Source organism: Hylobates moloch, unplaced genomic scaffold (genome assembly GCF_009828535.3).
Source record: "Hylobates moloch isolate HMO894 unplaced genomic scaffold, HMol_V3 SCAFFOLD_10, whole genome shotgun sequence".
NCBI classification, from domain to species: domain Eukaryota; kingdom Metazoa; phylum Chordata; class Mammalia; order Primates; family Hylobatidae; genus Hylobates; species Hylobates moloch.
This window is the reverse complement of record NW_026652285.1, coordinates 94,538,591-94,559,534: the sequence shown is the minus strand read 5'-3', so window position 1 is coordinate 94,559,534 and position 20,944 is coordinate 94,538,591. Positions and strand designations below refer to the sequence as shown.

At 42.0% G+C, this 20,944-nt stretch overlaps 1 protein-coding gene across 6 annotated transcripts in view; it reads right to left on the bottom strand.

The window, feature by feature from the left end:
- Positions 1 to 675: 675 nt before the first annotated feature.
- Positions 676 to 20,944, bottom strand: part of MRRF (mitochondrial ribosome recycling factor) — a 73,025-nt gene continuing 52,756 nt past the window's right edge. For 5 of the 6 annotated variants that reach the window (XM_032165055.2, XM_058445506.1, XM_058445507.1 and 2 more), the window contains 2 exons: positions 18,784 to 18,943; positions 6,467 to 9,468 (listed from right to left, as the gene is read on the bottom strand). In XM_032165055.2, coding sequence (XP_032020946.1) covers positions 9,391 to 9,468; positions 18,784 to 18,943 — 238 coding nt within the window. In that variant the 3' untranslated portion in view covers positions 6,467 to 9,390. Of the gene's footprint in view, positions 9,469 to 18,783; positions 18,944 to 20,944 lie in introns of all 6 variants that reach the window. The other variant, XM_032165051.3, reaches the window with a different exon arrangement.

Here is a 20,944-nt window from a genome sequence, read left to right as displayed (position 1 = left end):
GTTTCTGTTGCCTTCTCTGTGTGTACTTCTCTGTCCCCCTCTGTGTCTGTCTCTATCTCAGTCTCTGTCTTAGTGGGTATCTCTTTCGGAGTATCTCTACAGATGATACTGTCTCTCTCTGACTCTCACTGTCCTTGTCTGTTTTCTGTCTCTGGGACTGTCTCCATCTCTCTTCCTGGGTGTCTCTCTGTGTCTTTGTCTCCAACTGCTGATCTCTGTGTTTGTATGTGTGCATGCGTGTGTGTTCCTATTTTTGTCTCTGATTCTGCCTCTATCTCCCTCCCTCTGTCCCTGTATCTCCCCGTCTCTCTCCTCTCTCTGACTCACCTCCCCCAACCCGTCCCTCCTCCCTTGTGGGTCTCTGAACCCTTCTGATTGACTATTGTCCTGTTTCCAACCCCTGCTCACTGCCACTGCTCACTCACCCACAGGTCCCCGACACCCACACAGGTCAAACCACCTCCCTCCCTTGCTTCTCTCCCTAGTTACAGCTCCAGCTTCCCTTGGATGACAGCCTCAGGGACATCAGAACTAGAAATAGGCGTGAGGTCCCATAGCTCCGAGACTTTGGGATTCATACATCTGTGAAGTTAAAAAACAGAATGAAAGGAACCCACAGAATGTGATCAATTATTTTTTCTAAATAAGGATTTCTAAAGAATCATCAATTTATCATTTTATAATAGAAAGGATATTTTAATGCCAAAAACAAAAGAGAAAGCTCTAAGAATAGGTAATAGTCCATTAATTTAAATAAATACTTTTATAAAAACATTTGCTACATTACCTTTATTTTACTCATTTTGCCCCAGATGGGTGAAGATGTTAGGGATCGGCACAGGTTCTCTGGCCTCATTGGAAACCAGAGATCTTGCCCAAGCCTTTCCCACAGAGAAGTGGACAGACCTTTTTTTGAGGGAAGAAAGGGCAAAACTGGGACAGGACCCAGAAGCTCTTACTGGCTACTTAGCACCTCACAAGTCCCTTTCTAGCCCCACTGGTCTCTTAGTGAAAATAATGTATGAGGCTGCCTAGTTGGGGGTCAGACAGCAGACTCCCTGATGCCAAGTGTTCCTCCGTGTGGAGACAGAGTCTCACTCTGTTACCCAGGCTGGTGTGCAGTAGTGCAATCTTGGCTCACTGCAACCCCTGCCTCCTAGGTTCAAGTGATTCTCCTGCTTCAGCCTCCCCAGTAGCTGGGATTACAGGTGACCATCACCACGCCTGGTTAAATTTTTTATTTTTAGTAGAGACAGAGTTTCACCATGTTGGCCAGGCTGGTCTCGAACTCCTGACCTCAAGTGACCCGCCCACCTCAGCCACCCAAAGTGCTGAGATTCCAGGCATGAGCTACCGCACTAGGCCCTCTGTGTGTCTCTGGACACGTAACTTAACCACTATCTGTGCTTCCTTCCTCACTTGTAAGAATGAGCAAAATAACAGCTAGCTCCTTGAGTTGCCTAAAATGTAGTAAAACTTGTTAGCCACTATTATTAGGAAGAGGGGGCCTGGGGAGTAATGTCTTAGAAGAAGGGAGCTATTTGGATAAAGGCCTGAGCCAGGAAAGGAAGAGAATAGCAGGGACTTTTGCCTTGCCCTCCCCTAAGCAAGCTGTGAGCCTCCGTCAGGGGCAGCCAGCTTGTGGAAGAGCTGCTGTCTTGGGAGATTTAGGGGCTCTGGAGCCTAGCAAGGCTGCTTTGGAACTCAGGGATGCATGGCAAATGTGGGCAGAGACCTTCTCCCTTCCTCTTCAGGGCTTCCACCTAGCATGCTCAGACCCCCTCAGCCCAGGAACCAGCACTTTTGTCACAGACACTGACACTCCCAGGAGTGGAGGTAAAGCTCCCTCAAATGTCATTTGTGGCTGCAGATGCTAGCAAAGGGAAGCACCGGTGGGAGGGGTGTACAGTAGATGCCAGTGGCTTTGGATGACATGAGGTCCCTTAAGATGTCTAGAAACGCCTGAGGCCGACTTAGCAGATGAGGTTGAAGGTCCTGGGCAGGCAGGTGAGGATAATTAGAGAAACTCTGGGTTATTAATGTAAATGTGACACCATTTGTATCAAGGCCTGGCAGGCCCCTTAGAATTAGACAAACATTTCCTCAACACCTGCTCTTGCCACACACTGTGCTAGTCAGAGAATGCACAGACTAAGAGAGCAGGGGACTTTCTTACCAGGAATTCACACAAGGCTTATCTAGGGTTAGCCATGTTCTGCCTCTGAGCCAAGTGTCCAGAGACCCAGGTGAGGCCAGCCTGGAACATTTGCCACATCTGTTCCCTGGTGAGCACCACTCAAGGGTGTGCCCAGGAAGGAAAGGAAAGGTCTGTTGAAGGGAGAATCAACAGGACTTGGTGACTTATTGGATGAGAGGTGAGGGACAGGGAGGCAAAAGTGGCTCCCAGTGTCCTGGCTTGGCACCTGGGTGGATGGTAAGGCTTTTCCTGAGAGAGGAAATGCAGGTGGGTGGCTGAACGTCAGATGCTTGAGGCAAATCCAAGCACTTAATAGGCAGGTTTAGGGATCAGGAGAGGCATCGGTATGGATAATGAATAAATGAATCAGGAGAAGCATCGGGATGGATAATGAATGAATGAGTTAGTGTAAGGAAGAACATGGGGCCAAGAAGGGCTTATAAGACTAGGTAAGTTTTGCCTGCTGGTGGGGAAGGGGTTTAAGGGAGCACATACTAGGCAAAGAAAATAGCCTAAGAAAAGGCTTGAAGGTGAGAGAAAGCAGCACAAAATTATTAGCTTTCAGAAAAGCTAAAATTCCATTTAGCTTAAGCACTGGTGGTATCAGGGTAGTTGTTAAGAGATGCATCACAATTAAAGGAATACATCAGGCCCAGATTGCAGACGTTACTGAATGCTAAGGTGAAGAGTTTACATAATTCAGCAGGCAACAGGGAACCACTGACGGTTTCTGAGAGAAGAGTGACATGATAAAAGCTATGTTTCAGGTTGTTCTAACTTAACAGCGTAGGATGGACTGAAACACAGACCAGAAGAAAGGAATGTAAGAGAAAGGGATCTTTGGGCACAGCTGTGCATATCTGCAGTCCCAGGATCATTTGAGCCCAGGAGTTCAAGTCCAGCCTGGGCAATATAGGGAGACTCCTCATCTCTTATAAAAAAAAAAAAAAAAAAAGAGAGAGAGAGAGAGAGAGACAGGCAGACAGAGATAATCACTTATTTGTTTATTCCACAAAAACTAAACTTCGTCTATGTGAAGCAACCCTTTTCCTCATTCTAATCTCTAATCCTTTATCTGCTTAGGGCTAAAACACCAAATCACTTATGTTAATACTGAAAATAAAAAGTAAATGGGTTCTACTAAACATATCACTATTATAAATAAATGTAAATGGATTTGTGTCCGTTAAAAGGAGCTTTATATATACTTATACATATATACGATAGATTACTCAGCCTTAGAAAGGAAATTCTGATACATGCTACAATATGGATATACTTTAAGGACATCATGCTTGAGTGAAATAAACTAGTCACAAAAAGACAAATACTGTATGATTCCACTTACATGATGTTCCTAATCAAATTTATAAATTCATAAATGGTGGTTGCTGGGGGCTGAGAAGGGGGAACTGGGGTTGTGTAATGGGTATAGAGCGTCAGTGCTGCATGGTAAAGAGTTCTGGAGGATGGTTGTACAACAATGTAAATGTACTAAATGCTAATGAACTGTAAACTTAAAATGGTTAAGGCTGGGCACAGAAGCTCAAGCCTGTAATCCCAGCACTTTGGGAGGCCAAGGTAGGAGGATCATCTGAGCTCAGGAGTTTGAGACCAGCCTGGGCAACATAGCCAAGACCTTGTCTCTACAAATAATTTAAAAAGTTAGCCAGGTGTGGCAGTGCACGTGGCTGTAGTCCCAGCTACTCGGGAGGCTGAGGTGGGAGGATTGCTTCAGCCCAGGTTGTCAAGGCTACAGTGAGCTGAGATGATGCCACTGAACTCCAGCCTGAGTGACAGAGCAAGACCCTGTCTAAAAAAAAGAAATGGTTAAGAGAGTAAATTTTATGTATATTTTACAATTAAAAATAAAAATAAGAAAAAAGGAGTTTTAGAATGGTTCATCGAACAAAATCCAATTCCAGAAAAAAAAGAAACACCTAAAATAGTGATTCTGAAAGCTTAAAAATCAAGAAATGGGGAAAGCAAATGTAAACAAAAAGCAAGCAAGAGCTGTAATCCTGATATACAAGATAAAATTCAGACTAAGAGCAATGAATGAAATAAAGAAGACGTAAGCGTCTAGAGCGCTATGTATAAAACAACACAGCAGTACTTTCACAAAGCAGAATCCATTTTCATAAAGCAGAAAATGCAAGAAGGAATAGAAATGTTAATAGCAGGGGTCTGAAACATACCGCTTTCAGCCCAAGACTCATCAAAGGGTCAAAAAATAATGGAAAACCTAAACAACATTCTCTATAAGCTACATTTCCTGCATACATATAAAAATTTGTACCCCCAAAATAGGGAACATATCATTTCAAATGCACATCATGAAAAATGACCATCTATTAGGGCAAAAGAAAGCCTCAAAGTGGCTTTGAGGATACAAGCTTTTATGATCACTACTTTTCTAACCGCAAAGTTTCACTGAGTGGTTTCAATGCAACAAAGAATGTAGAAGCAGTTTGAAAACTAAAAAGCACCAAGCAAATATTAGTTACTGATACTGTCAATACTGTTATTGTTGTTATTATTATCATTATTCACCGCTTGGTGAACATTTTGCTTGCTCTCTGACATATTCTAGAGAAGTTGGCCAAACAGGCGGGGGATTAATATGTCATCTTTACTGTCTTCATAAGAGCTACCATTTCTTTGGTGTTTACAATGTGCCAGGTACTATGCTGTTTTACATGCAGTCGTTAATTAGGAACAGCTTGCTATTTGTTTTATGAAAGCAAGACTTCTGCTTCTCTCACATCACTGTCCAGGTCCAGAACAGCGTGAGGTCCCTTTTGAGTAAGTGTTCAGTGAAGACTTGGGAACCAAAGCACACTGATTAAGGACCTACTTCAAAGTCAGATGTGGGTTTGAAATTTCATTCCAGCACTTACTACCCGTGTGACCTTGAGCGAGTTAAATATCCTTTCTGAACCTGTTTTTTTCACAGAAAAACACAGATAATCACAACACCTACATTAACAAGGATTGATCAGAAGTTTCAGTGTAGGAACACATGTAAAGGGTCTAGCATGGAACCTGGCCCACTGTAGGCATTCAATAAATGTTAGCCTGAGGTTGAAGGAGAAAGAGCAGACCTTATAAGATAATCTTAGAATAGGGGCCTTTCTTTTTTCTTAGAAAAAAAATAATCTTTAAATATAAACATTCTCCAATGCATGTGAAGTAATTTTTAAATAGTTTCATGGGATAATAGTGAAATAAGTTATGGTAGATCCACATTATGGAATACTGCATCACAATGAAAGAATAAATTGTATCTATATGTACACACATGGACAGATGACCATGATTGTTATGCGGTAAGAAAAAAAAAGCAAACATCAGAATATGAATAGTTCCCCTCTCTCCTTCTAAAAAATTATATGGCCAAGCGCGGTGGCTCATGCCTGTAATCCCAGCAATTTGGGAGACTGAGGCAGGTGGATCACCTGAGTCAGGAGTTCAAGACCAGCCTAGCCAACATGGTGAAACCCCATCTCTACTAAAAAAAAATACAAAAATTAGCTGGGCGTGGTGGCAGGCGCCTGTAATCCCAGCTACTCAGGAGGCTGAAGCAGGGAAAACTGCTTGAACCAGGGAGGCAGAGGTTGCAGTGAGCCAAGGTTGCGCCACTGCACTCCAGCCTGGGCGACACAGCAAGACTCCATTTCAAAAAAAAAAATTATATATGGCCAGGCAGAGTGGCTCACACTTGTAATCCTAGCGCTTTGGGAGGCTGAGGCAGAAGGACCGCTTGAGGCCAGGTGTTTGAGACCAGCCTAGGAAACAAAACAAAACAAAACAAAACAAAACAAAAAAAGCCAGGTGTGGTGGTGCATAGCTGCAGTCCCAGCTACTCAGGAGGCTGAGGTGGGAGAATTGCTTGAGCCAAGGAGTTCAAGGCTGCAGTGAGCTATGATCGTGCCACTGCATGATGGGCGACAGAGTGAGACACTGTCTCAAAAGGCAAAACAAAATGAAACGAGCACACACACACACACATATATGCACAGAGAAAGGAGGAAGGATATATACCTAATTTTAAAGGAGTAGGATTAGGGACCGGTGAGATGTTTAACGTTCTGCATTCCAACTTATTTTGTAATTTCCAACACACACACACACACACACACACACACACACACACACACACACACACACACAAAATAAACAGGAAAAAAATTCTCAAATTCTCTTTGGCCTGAATATTTCATGGGACTTTGAAAGTCATTAAACTGAATAGAAGAGGTGGTTAATTCTTCTGGCAAGTGTGAAAATTTCCATACCCAGCGTTTCTTTTTGAGAGAGGCTGTAGGAGAGAAGAGATGGAGAATGAATTGCTCCAGCATTACTCATTACTCAGCACATCCAAACAGGTAGTCTCATTCTTGTCCCTGTCACCACTGCAGCCCTGACACACAGAGTAACAGAGAAACTCTTTGAGAAATGTCAACTGAAATTGAGTAATCATCTGAAAGCCATTTGCTGAGCTGTCTGACTGCCCTGGGCTCGAGGTTTTCCTTTATTCATTTATCATGATACAGCTTTGGCTAACATACACACAGGAGAGAAATTGTTGACATGTGGAACCCAAGTACAGAAAATCTTTCATTTTCCTCCCTGTCTGTTCACCAAATAAGTTTTTGTTTATTTAAAGACTACAGGGGATTTGGCTGTTAAGAACCAAATGCCTTTGGAGTGGAGTTACAACATAATTTATCATTTCCTCTGTTTATTAAAAAATCCTGCATCTTTGAAAAGCACATTTGCAGTTGAGTGGGGGATTTCGGCCACTCATGAGACTGTTACAAAGCCCCTGTCATGTGGCTTACTCCAAAAGAGGCTCCTTAATTGCTGTTATCTATCCCTGCTCTTCCCCTAGCTGACTTCTGATCGTGTGATGACCACTTAGGGCTGGTGAATGGGGTTAGAGGACAGGTAAGTGGGGCAGGAGACTGTGTTAGTTTAACTTTGACCCAATTTTGACCTTGAATCCTCACTGCATGTTTCACTAGTATAAGTAAAGAAGGAAGTGCAACCCTTATTATCTCCAGCACAGGAGAGAATCTGGAGGAAGTCAAAGAGCAAAGAGAAGTTGGATGTTGCTTTGAAAGAACTCAGCCAGGCCTTGCCACCACCAAAGTGGGCTCCATTCTGAAAGCAGACACCTTGCAGAACTGGAATGAACTTCCTACTTTTCCACCTTACAGATTATTATAGACAGCAATTTAGTTCAATGCACTATGTACCCCCCCCCCAAAAACAGGGGTCATATCTTTCCCATTTTTTATTGCCAGTACATAGTTCAGTACCTGACAAACAACTGGTGCTCACTAAATGCTAATGAAGGCAGCAGGACACAGTGGTTCCTTCCAGATTGGTGAGGTGCTGAGAGAGTGTGAGCCCAGAGAAGGCATGGAAGCTTCACACCCTCTCCCTCTCCCTAAACCTTGCCCTGTGTACTTCCTTCATTGAGCTGTTCAGCTGTATCTTTTATAGTAAACCAGTGGACGTGTTTCCCTGAGTTGTGTGAGCTGTCCTAGGAAATTAACTGAACCAAAGGAGGTCAAGGACTCTAGTTTGTAGTTGGTCAGTCAGGAGTATGGGTGGCCCAGACTCATGACTAGCATCAAAAGTGTTGGCAGTCTTGGGAGGTGGAGCCCTCAACCTGTGGGATCTGACACTATTTCCAGGTATAATGTCAGAACTGAATTGAATTATAGGATACCCAGTTGGTGTCTGCTGGAGAATTGCTTGGTGTATGGGGGAAACAAACTCCACACCTGGTCACAGAAGTGTTCCATGTTGAGTGTGAAAGTATAAAAGGAAAAAAAGTTTGTTTTTTTCCTTTTACATTAGCACATCAGGCCTCAATTTGAATGCCAGCTCTGCTACTTGCTAGCTGTGTAACCCCGGACAAGAAACTTCACCTCTATGTAAATGACGCTGACAATGAATCATGAAAACCTTCTACCACTTACCAGCTTTGCTTTGTTACTTTGGGCAAATTACCTAATACTGTCAAGACTTAGTTTTCCTATTTGTAAAATGAAGATAATACACATCTCTTAAGTTTACTGTCAAGATTATAAATAATGCCTAGAACTATACCTAACTCATAATGGCTATAAGAATGAATGAACGAATAAAAAATAATTGGAGGGAAAAAAACCTAACAACCCAGTATCTGAAGATAAGCCACAATAAGCTACTTGTCTGTCAACAATGGGCAGGCCCTGCAGGAAAGGTGTCTCACTACCAAGTAAATGTTGACAACAAGTACAAGAGAGGAAAATGATAGAAAGAGAGTGTTAAGACCAGAAAGAAAAGAAGTAGCATTTGCTGGGTAGCTACTATGTGCAATTTATTCACAATACAACATATGACTGCCTACTATGCTCCAGGCATTACACAAAGTTCTGAGGATATACAGGCTAATTAAATGAATACTTAAGAGTTCGTACAAAGCAGTAGACTGTGCTATGAGAGCCGGTAATGAGCGTCCTAGGTTAGAGGGGAAAAGAAGACTTCCCAGAGGATGTGATATCCAAGACAAGGCCTGATGATAAACAGGACTGGCCAGGTAAGGAGGGGAAGAGAGATCCAGGCAGAGAAAAGAACATGTGTGAAGATGACTCACAGGCAAAACTACTGTTCTGGGTGCCTCACACACAGATCCTCAGTGATCATCAATCCAGACCAACTATATTCTTTCCTTTGTGGTTGTTATTCCTTCCAATTTATTTAGATTTTATTGTTTAGTGAAAATGGGCCTCTAGTGAAGTGTCCAGTCATAGGTGAAGGCCCATATCAGAGTTTTAAAATGGGAACAGAGCCTAATTATGTGAAAAGGAGGCTCCTAAGATGAGGAGCAGGTGGTACTAAGCCTGCCAATGGCCTCAGTCCCTTGGCAACATCAAGTCAAAGCAAATGCCTGAGTAAAGGCCCTTTGCCAGCAGCAAGTATTTTCTGAGAGCCACCCACGTCAGACGGCCCAGAGCAGAAGGAGGAAGAGAATGAACAAGTCTGAGTGTTCCCCTGGAAGGCTGGGCCTCACAAGGACAGCCTTCTGTCAGCATGGTGAAGTCTTCTGTGTGGATGGGGGAGGGAGAGAGGTCCCAATGTGCCACCCATGGGATCCAGCAGAAACTGGGCTCTGGAGTATTGCTGGCCCCAGTGGACTTTCATCCAAGGAGTTCTTTGGTCTTCACTGCCAGATGCCTGTCCAGTTCTGCCACTGTGTCATCGGCCATTTGGCTGATCTGCAAGAACACAAAATGAGACAGCCTGATTAATGGGGCTGGAAAAGGGTAGGGGGATGAATATTCCAGAAACATGAAAAGGTTATGTGAGAAATAATAATAGTGACAAAAGTTCACATTAAGTACCAGCCAGGCACTGTACTAAGAACTTTATATATACATTCTTTTTTTTTTTTTTTTTTTTTTTTGAGACAAAGTTTCGCTCTGTCGCCCAGGCTGGAGTGCAGTGGCACAATCTCGGCTCACTGCAAGCTCCGCCTCCTGGGTTCACGCCATTCTCCTGCCCCAGCCTCCTGAGTAGCTGGGACTACAGGCGCCCGCCACCGCGCCTGGCTAATTTTTTTTTTTGTATTTTTAGTAGAGACGGGGTTTCACCGTGTTTGCCAGAATGGTCTCAATCCCCTGACCTCGTGATCCTCCCGCCTTGCCCTCCCAAAGTGCTGGGATTACAGGCGTGAGCCACCGCACCCGGCCTATATATACATTCTTTTTAACTCCTAATAGCAAACCCATAAGATAGATACTATTATTATCCCCATTTTGCAGATAGGAAAACGGAGGCATTTAGATCGCTTAGTCAGGACAGCTAGAAAGTTGGAATGATAAAATTTAATCCACAGCATTCAGATTCCACAGCCCAAAATTCTTAACTATTATTCTACAATATAGAGAAGCTAGTCTTATCTGTTCTTTAATGAGCCTCTAGAATTTCCTACACCTGAAATACTTTGTATATAAAGCCCTCATACAAATTGATAAGAATATTAAGATCCCAATAGTTAAGTGAAAAAAAAAAAACCCTTGAAAAAAAATGAGGTACATCTGGTTACCAAACAAGGAAAATAGACATCAAAGAAATGCAAATTAAAACAAGATACAATTCAGCTATCATAGCAAAATTTGATGCTGTGGTTTTTAATTACAATATTCAATGCCAGCAAGCTATGATGAAATGGATAAGCTCATATATCACTGATAGAAATTCAAATTGATGCAAATGTTCATACCATTTAACCCCAAAATCTCTCAACTGGGAAATTATCACATGAACAGGATCTGAAAAAATTTTCTGAAGTTCTATACACAAAGATATTTATCCCAGCTTTATATTTAATAATACAAAAATTAGAAAATCTAAAGTTATAGAATGGGGAAGTAGTTGAATACATATAGTCATTAAAAATGGTTAAGATTTTCTACTTCTTAAGGATAGGGTGTTAATATGAGTAACATTCCAGTACATATCATGGAAACATGCTCACATTATCCTTGAATTGAAGAAAAGCAGGACACAAAATTGTGTATATACATAGTAGAAATGATCTCTAAAGTATGTAAACAAAAAATTGTGTATTTTTAAAAACTGGAAGGAAACTTGTCAAAATATTAATAGTGGTTATATTTTAGTGATGGGAAGACAGGCAATATATTGTTCATGTCCATCTTTGTCACATTCAGCCTAGGACTTAACACATATCAGGTTCTCAGGAAAAACACACTAAGTGAATAAAGTTTTCTGTGTTTTTCTGTATTTTCCAAATTTTCTGCCATAAACATGTACTCCAAGAATGAAAAAACACAATACAGTTTAGTAGCTGCTGCAGTCTCCTCCCTATGTCGAAAAAAGACTGAAAGCAGGAAGCCTTAGGCAGGAGGCTTTAAGGGCTGCAGCATGGTGCCAAGGATCTGCATGCTTAGCAGCATAGCGGCTGTTGGGCATCTTTATTTGCAGACCACAGGCCTTGGCTAGGAATTGAGAACTAAATGCACTAAAAAGGGTAGAAACTAAAAAGGATTTAGAGCAATTGGTCCTGGGCAGGGAGGTGGCCAGGCTCTCACCATAGCAACAGCTGTGCATTTTTTCAGCTAGAAAAGCAAAACACCTGGGGGCTGCCAGACACACTGCAAGAGTGGCTGGACTCAGAATGACAGCTTGGTCCCTGCTCACTCAGCTACCCACAAAGCCTTGAGATGCTTTTGCCCCCTGTGGCTGCCTTGCATGGGGTGTGGCATGGTGCCCAGCAGTACTCCAACACCTGCAGGCTGGCAGCCTGGGACAGCCAGGAATGATGGCTGAAAGCCTCCTCTGGAAAAATGGCTTTGAGGGTAGTTTGGGGACAGGGATGGGGACTGGGAGGAGGGAGAGTACTTAGGAGAACAATTTGATAACATGGGTTCTGGCTGAAATTAGTGGGTTGAAAATGTGTAGGTCATTTCCCCACTTTGACTCTCAGTTTCCTCATCTATCAAATGAATATGCATGCACATTTTAAACTGGTTGTTTGCTATTTCGTGTACTATAACTTTTACTATCACTTCCTGACTTCTTTCCAATTAATTAATGAAAAAGGGCAGGTGTGGTGGCTCACACCTTTAATCCCAGCACTTTGGGAGGCTGAGGTGGGAAGATCACTTGAGTCCAGGAGTTTGAGACCAGCCTGGCAACATGGGGAAACCCCATCTCTAAAAAAACACAAAAAATTAGCCAGGCATGGTGGCACACGCCTGTAGTCCCAGCTACTCAGGAAGCTGAGATGGGAGGATAGCTTGAGCCCAGGAACTGGAGGATGCAGTGAGCCGAGATGGTGCCACTGCACTTCAACCTGGGCAACAGAGACTCTCTCTCAAAAAAAAAAAAAAAATTAATGAAAATATTTACTAACATTTTACCATAGTACAAGCATAAGGTGTTCTTGGGGACAGCCTGCCTGTAAGTTCATCTTTTCCACCTTTATCAGACGTCTTAAAATAATGATTAATAGCAACAAGGCCAACAACAGCTTCCACTTACCCAGTACTTACCACATGTCAGACACTTGGCTAAAACTTTACGTGCATTATTGCACACAATCCCTATTAACATATGAAAGACTATTATCTCTCTTTACCATATAATAAACATTATTTAACTCGACAGTTGCATAGTAGGAATGCAAAAGTGTTTTATCTTCTGTTACTTCATTCAAATCCAACAACCTCACATAGCCTCTATAAAGCAGGTAGAATAGGTATTATCCCCATTTTAGAGAGGAGTAAATCAAGGCACAGAATGTTAACTGATCTGTCCAAGATCACATAAAAAGTCAGTGGTTGTAATCCCAGCACTTTGGGAGGCCAAGGCGGGCGGATCACGAGGTAAGGAGATCAAGACCATCCTGGCTAACACGGTGAAACCCCATCTCTACCAAAAATACAAAAAAGTAGCCGGGCATGGTGGCGGGAGCCTGTAGTCCCAGCTACTGGGGAGGCTGGGGCAGGAGAACAGCGTGAACCCGGGAGGCAGAGCTTGCAGTGAGCCAAGATTGCGCCACTGCACTCCAGCCTGGGGGACAGAGCCAGTCAGTCTCAAAAAAAAAAGAAAAAAGAAATTCAGTGGTGTGGCTGAGCCAAGAACTCACCCATCTTAGTGGCCAGTTTGAGGCTCTTATTCCCTTTTGGAGGGGTCCCACAGCACCTGGCCTAGTCCTGCCTCATTCCAGACAGGCTGTGTTAGGGATATTAAGAGTCAATCCAAGTTCTACATTTAAAGTCACAAGACTGGGGAGAAGAGAAGGATAAAGAAATAGGGCGAACAATTATTGAGGACCAGCCACCATACTAGCCACTTTTAAGTATGTAGCATCATTTGGTCCTCATACCAATCCTGTGCTCCCACTTTGTGATGAAGAAACAGAGGCTCAGAAAGATGACACCATTTGCTGGTGTTAACAGCTAAGAAGTGAAAGAGCCAGGATTTTAATCTAGGCCTGTCTTACTCCAAAGCAAGAACCCTTGCCAACATTATACTCTGCCTCATAGAGATTATAACATCGTCATCATCATTATCATCATCACATTTGTTACTGATAAGTTCAGGAAAATGAAAGGCAGGGACAGAGAAGGGGAATGGCAGGAGCACAGAGTACACTCCTGGGGCAGGCCTGCTTACCAGCCATCCTTCCTGAGGCCTAGCTCAAAACACCCGCTGCCTTGCCTGGACCAGCCTCCCTGCCTTCCACCCGTCTGCCAGGAGCCTTTCCCTCCTTTAGCTCTGCTAGCACCCAGCTTTGCTCATTTCAGAGCAGCACTGTTTTTCAGGGAAAGGCAGCAGTGAAAGGATCTTGGCCAGATTTACTGGTGGTTTCTGCCAAGTGCTTTAATGTTCAGCAGGCCATTTATAGCAAACCAAAGCAAAGGTGAAACAGCAGGCCGGCAGATGTCAGAGTCTTGAGTGGGAAGACCTCAGTCCTTCTTCAGCAGAGCTTGCCTGGAATGGGGGTTGGGAAGTAGCGGCGGGGGGGGGACAGTTGAGGAAATCTGGGGGTCAAACATGACTACAGGGATAGAACCTACAAATGAATCATTTCATTCTTATTTTTATTTATTTTTTTTTTGAGATGGAGTCTCGCTCTGTCGCCCAGGCTGGAATGTAGTGGCGCAATCTCGGCTCACTGCAAGCTCCACCTCCCAGGTTCAAGCGATTCTCCTGCCTCAGCCTCCGGAGTAGCTAGGACTACGGGTGCCCACCACCATGCCAGGCTAATTTTTTATGTTTTTAGTAGAGACAGGGTTTCACCGTGTTAGCCAGGACGGTCTCGATCTCCTGACTTTGTGAACCACCTGCCTAGATCTCCCAAAGTGCTGGGATTATAGGCGTGAGCCACTGCGCCCGGCCTATCATTTCATTCTTATACACCAAAAGTTGAAGAAGCATTTTTATAATAAAGCTTTAAAAAATCTGACCTCAAAAGATTTTTGAAAAATTAAAAAAGATAATCTCACTCAAAATGAAATCCAAATTGTTTATAATGCCATCATCTGAAATGACCACCTTTAATATTTTGACATGTATAAGCTGCCAACCCCATGGTACATGTGACTTTTCTTTATAAAACTAAAATCAAACTGCTGTATAATCTACCTTTAAAAAGCAAATTCCAAAAGAATTTACCATATCTATAAAATATTTTTATTAACGTTCTATATAGATTCTAATGAATGTAAAACAATTTACTTCCCACAGTCAGAAATTTATAGACAGTTTCCAGTTTTCTACTATTATATATATCAATGAACGTTCCTATAAATAAGGCTCTTGATTATTTATTTTGGGCAAATTCCTAAGTCACTAAATCAGAAGAAATGTATGGATTTTAGTATATATTATCCTCTAGAAAGGTCATATGGATTTATACAAAGAATAACAATCTTTTCTGTAGAGTGTGAAAGTAAAAGCAACAGTTCCCAGATAAGCAACATTTTCAGCTCAGATAAAAAAATTCTAGGTTCAAGTGTTAGGGGTTATAAAAGGCAAATTAAATACATATATATTCTAAAAACATAGTAGTATATACCAAGAATCTTATAAAAAATATGCAGTCCCTCTGTACAGTAATTCCACACTTGGGACGTTCCAGTCTATTCTAAGGAAATCATCTCAACAAAGATTTATATATATATATTCACTGCAACCTTATAACAAAAAAGTTTCAACAAACTAAAATGTCCAAAAAGAGGGCTTATGAAAGTGAACACCACACCACCAACTATTTAGCAGCCATCAGAAAGAGTTTTACAAAGAGTTTTTCAAGACATGAAAAATGCTAATGCCTTTGAGGTCAAACAGAAAATAAAAAGCTGAATACAAAATTGTATATATACTATATGTTCTCAATCATGTTTAAAACTATGTAGTTTTTTTTTTAAAAGGAAAAAAATATTCCAAAATGTTAAGAACGGTTGCCTCTCCAATGTGGGAGGGGAGGATGAACTTTCCTCCATTGTTTTAAGCAGTCTTCTGTACTCCACATTTTCTGCAATGAACATATATTACTTTGATAGTAAGGAATAAAAGTAAACAAAATTTTAAAACTGTCTGATGAAGCAACAATCAGCCATAACCTTGCTTTATATCTTTAAAACATGCACGTGCACGTGCGTGCGCGCGCGCACACACACACACACACACACACACACACACACACACACACACACACACACATCAAAAATTCCAGTTTGGGGCCTTCTGACAGTAGAAAGAACATCATAAAGTGTATATAAGGCTCAATTCTGTTCCAAACTTTTAACTCTATGACAGTGAACGAAGTTATTAACAATCTTGGTTAAGAATAAACATTTAGCTGGGCACTCACGCCCGTAATCCCAGCACTTTGGGGGGCTGAGGTGGGCGGATCATCTGAGGTCAGGAGTTCAAGACCAGCCTGGCAAACATGGTGAAACCCCATCTCTACTAAAAATACAAAAATTAGCAGGGCATGTTGGCACATGCCTGTAATCCCAGCTACTCGGGAGGCTGGGGCAGGAGAATCGCTTGAACCCAGGAGGTAGAGGTTGCAGTGAGCCGAGATTGCGCCACTGCACTCCAGCCTGGGCGACAAAAAAAAAAAAAAAAAAAAAAAAAGGGGGAAGGGGAATGCTTTGAACCCGGGAGGGAAGGGTGTCGGGGGGAGCAGAGAGCGCCCCTTCCCCCCCCCCGGGGGGAAAAAAAAAAAAAAAAAAAAAAAGAATAAACATTTAAATAATAATATTTTTAGAAAGACATCTATGATATATTGTATCACATAAATAGTATGAGATTTCTTGTTTCGAGAGATAACTTGAAGTTCTACACTAAAATGTTAACAACAGTCATCTGAGTGATGAGATTTCAATTACTTTCTTCGTTGTTTTAACAGCAAAACGAATACAGCTATTTTCACTTTAAAAAATCACAGTAAGAAGCACTAAAGAAAAAAAATCTAATCTGAAGAGGATGGCGAAAAGCCAGTGCTAATGAGTGAAGGCTTCCAGCAAGGTCTTTGTCAAGAGGGTTTTATCAAGAATGCTTGCTATCTGATCATTCTTCCTCTTTCGGGAGTTGTGGGCTCTGGTCCCTGAGGCAGATGTCCTGGCTTGCTGAGTGACTAGTGCCTGGCAGGACCTGAAGGTCCACAGGCTTATCACCAAGAAGCAATGACAAGGCAAAGCAGTGAAGAAATCCCCTGGGAGAAAGACAAGGAGCTGGCCCAGCTGGAGCCAGGGCCCAGACTATTAATGAGGCCTGGTCAGTGCTCAGGAAAGGCCCGCCTAATCTCTGAACCACCTCTTTTAGCTCATACAGGGAGGGAGGAGGGCAGAGAGATGGCAAGAGGGGAGTTTTGAGGGTTTGGGTGTCAGGTACACTAATAGTGCTTTCTAGCACACCAAGGAAACCATTCAAGGCAGAAATTACCAATCCCTTTTTACAGAAAACAGACTCCAAAGAGTCAAGCAACTTCCCCAAGTTCATAGGACATCAAGTGCAGAACAATCTTTTTCTAACTCTAGTGTCATTACACAGGTACATTACAAGGCTTCTAGGTCATTATCTTCTATGTGTGCTTTTACAGAATTACCTGAGAGCTTTTTAAAACTATACATTCCATCTGGGCGCACCTGTTATCCCAGCTACAGGAGGACTGCTTGAGCCCAGGAGTCCAAGACCAGCTAGAGCAACATAGTGAGACTCCATCTCAAGAAAAATGAATTAATAAAATTAAGTAAAATAAAAATATACGTTCCTAGGCAGAACTACTGTATCAGAAAATGCAGGAGTAGATCCCGGATCCCCCCCAAATTCCCCCCCCCCCCCCCCCCAGGTGACTCTTGTGGCTGTCCTACTACTAAAATGCTAGTAAAACTAGCATTTTAACTGCTGGTGGAGGAGAAGGGGAGCAGCTAGTCAATTTATGGACTTCTCCAGGGGTCCCTTGCTTCTCGCTTCTCTCTTCACTCCCTATCCAGCCCACACGCCTGTTCAATCTCCCTAAAACAATGCTTGTGGATGAGGAGGCTTTAAGGCCTATCAAACCCTTTATATTACATTGAACGTTACTAATTCTATCTCCACATCTTTCCATAGGTGCCACTCAGGTTCAGGCCACCATCACTTCCTGGTTGGATTTCTGCAGCAGCATCCCTGTCTCCCTGCCTCCAGTCTTGCCCCCTACAATCTGTTTTCTACCTGGCCACCATAGTCATCTTTCATAAACATAGATGTGCTCTCTCCATCATCTAAAAAAAATCTTTTAAGCATGTCACTGTATGAGAATCACCTGAGAAGGATTTAAAATACAGATTCCTAGGCTCTGTCCCAGATTCATTAACTCAATCTCTGGAAATGTGGCCCCAGATACCTGGATTTTTATAAGCTACTCAAGTGATTAAGGTACTTTGGTAGATTAGCTGCTGTTTAGCAAATATTCACTTCTTTCCCCAGACCTCCATAAATATATATATTTCCTTGTACCAAAGATATTGAGCTTGGCCCATGTGACTTGCTTTGGCCAATCAAATGTGACAAGAGCAGGTGTTTAAAATGTACTTGAGTGGTTGGGCTTATGATCTTGGCATCTGCTGTTACCATGAAAAGAGGCCCTAGGAAACCTGTTGGCTTCAGAAGATTGAGAGATATATAAAGCAGATTTGAACCCAATCCAAGATCTGGAGCCAAGCCCACTGAGCCCAGCCTAGAATAGCTACACCCCAGCTGGCCCATGGAAATGAGAACAAGAAATACTGCTTTGATATTGTCGATCACTGAGTTTTTGGGGTAGTAATGTACCATTATTGTGGTCATACATGACTAATACAGACGCACGGCCAATGTGGGAAAGTCTGTACATGTTAACATTCAAACTCCTAAACCTGGTGTACGAGAACTTCCTTCTATTATCTTGCCACTCTGTTTTCTTTATTCATTCCCTAGTCTTATCCTACGTTCAAACCCCAATGATCTTAACTGAATATTGTTTTTATATCACCATACCTTTGTACGTATGGTTATACTTTTCCCCCTTGTCTCTCACTATTTTACTCCAGTAGCTTAAGACTTATTCAAGTGCCACTACTCAGCACACTGAGAACACTAAGTGCTCACTTCTCAGCAACCAGAAAGCCAGACAGGAGAGCATTAGCGTAGAGGCTCTGAAGTCAGTCTGCCTAAGTACGGATCCGATTTCTACCAATTTCCAGCAGTGTGACTTCGGGCAAGTTATTTAACTTGCCTGAATCTCAGCTTCCTTACTACCTACCTCATGGTTTTGTAGTGATGAGGGTAAACGAAGTAATATAAAGTGTTCAGCACAAAACCTGGTACACAATACAAGTGTCTTATCCTCCTCTATGGATCCCTCTGAATCTGGCATTAGGCTAGGCCCAGAACAGAGACTCAGACAATGTTGATAATGTGAATGAAAGATCAGAGGTATTCTATTTTAACTGTCCTCACCTCAAACATGAACAAATGATTCCTTGTGCTGAATACATAGACACTACTACATCTGCTGGCAATAATACCTGTTTCTCTATTAGCCTAATGGTGTCCTCCGAGACTGTATCCTTGGATTTCTTCAGCTTGTTCATTGAGTTGGTGCGAACCTTCCGTAAAGAGTCTTTGGCCTTGTTGGTGTTCTGTTTGGCCAGTTTCACCAGCATTTCTCTGTGCTCTCTGGTTACTCTGATAAAAGACAAAAGACATTCAACAAAATCATTCTATACATTAACTGCTGGCCAAGAATTTAACATCACTCTGTCAACCATTTCAGCAGTTTGTAACTTTCCTCTCTGTGGGCTGAACTCCTGGAATTTCCAGGAGGAAAACGCATGTATAAAGGCTTTAAGCTGCCCAAACATGGGCAAACTGGGTTTGACTTTGTATAAGGTACCAAACTTCCCAGTGAGAGAACTGGGATTCAAATCCCAATATTTCTGGCCTGTATTCTTTCTGCTACTCTTCTAATCTATTTCAAGTAAATCATGCACTGCTGCCATTATTTCTGCTTCCGGGCAGAAAGCTCTTCACAGTCAGTAATATGAAGCTTGGGACTGAAAAGGACAAAACCACCTAGAACCCATGCTTCATTTATGGAATTGGCTGGAGCACTGATAACAAAGAAAGGAGTGACAAGAAAAGAGGCTGGGAAGCCATATCACAGAGAGTCTTGTAAGATCACAAACCACGTTTTACAGATGAAGAAAATGAGGCCCAAAGAAATTTGGTACCTTATACAAAGTCAGACCCAGTCAGACCCAAGCTGGCCTGTCACAAAAGCCAATGGTCTTAGTATGACAGCATTCCTCTGCCCCCCCCCGGGTCCTGAAATGGACATGCCTATGCTCCCTGACCCTCAAATCAACACGGTTCTTGCTCAAGGAAGGACAATCCCAAGTTCTGGATACATGTTCAGTGTGGAATAGTGATGAACAGTTGTTAAAGATTTAGTAACATCTACCTTATATTTTCTCTGGCGGGAAAAAAATTAAAGAATTTTGAGAAGGAATAAGCTCTGAAGTGAACAGTTATATCTATATAAATCCTTTTGGATTCAGCTATTTGAAGGTATTCTCAAAATAACAATGAGTCTAATTACTACTATTATTAAACACTTCTATGCCACGTGAGTACTTTAAGTATGTTACTTCATTGATCCTCACAAGTCTTCAAATGAGGAAACAGGCTCACAGATGTTAAGTGACTTGCCCATGAGCATGAGTGACAGAAGTGGGATTCAAACCCCGATTTTTCTGGCCTGTATTCTTTTTACTCTTGTAATCTATTTCAAGTAAATCATGCACTGCTGCCATTACTTCTGCTTCCAGGCAGAAAGCTCTTCAAAGTCAGTAATATGAAGCTTGGGACTGAAAAGGACAAAACCACCATGTCAGGAGTTTAGGGATTTGGATCAGATCTTGTTACTTTTATGGTTTTTAATTCACTGAACAAAAATCATGCTGACATGTTTAGGTCTCTTTTTTGTTCTGCCAAAGCATATGTCAGTATAAGGAAGGAACAGGAAAATTAAAACTTGATCCACTGATTCAAAAAACTTAATCCTGCTGAAATACTAAGAGGGGCAGAAAATAAATGAACCTAAGTCTTTAAGAAACCTCATAAACTTCTCCAGAAAGAACATACTGAAGTATTTTAATATTGCATTTCACATAACTTCAAATAGGTATCTCACTGTTTAGAAAACACTTAATAAAAGAAAAAAATTATCTGATCAACTTTTCACCACAATGTTATATTTTAAATGGAGGAAAAAACATACACTTAAAAAATATAAAATGAGACTCAAAAAAATCTTAAGAATTAAAGGCTATAGAAAGAGAACAAAATCAGAATATAGGTAATTTGGCCTTAATAAAATGTATTATTTTGTATTTATTAATGCAAATGTGACATTACCACACTATTAACACCGGTTTCCACATGTAATAGTGTCCAATCATTGATACTGTCAAAAATATTTCCATTTCTGGATGCAAAGAGGCAATAATCAAAAAGATACTACAAGGAAACGGAGAGTGGGTGCAGTGAGAAGGGGCAAAGGGAGGGAGGAAGACAAACCATGTAGGACACAGGAGGGCTGAGGAGGAGAAGGGCATGTGTGTGCTGGTTCAGGGTACTGAGCTGAAAAGTATCTAAAATACAAGATCAGAAGCAGTTAGGGTGATG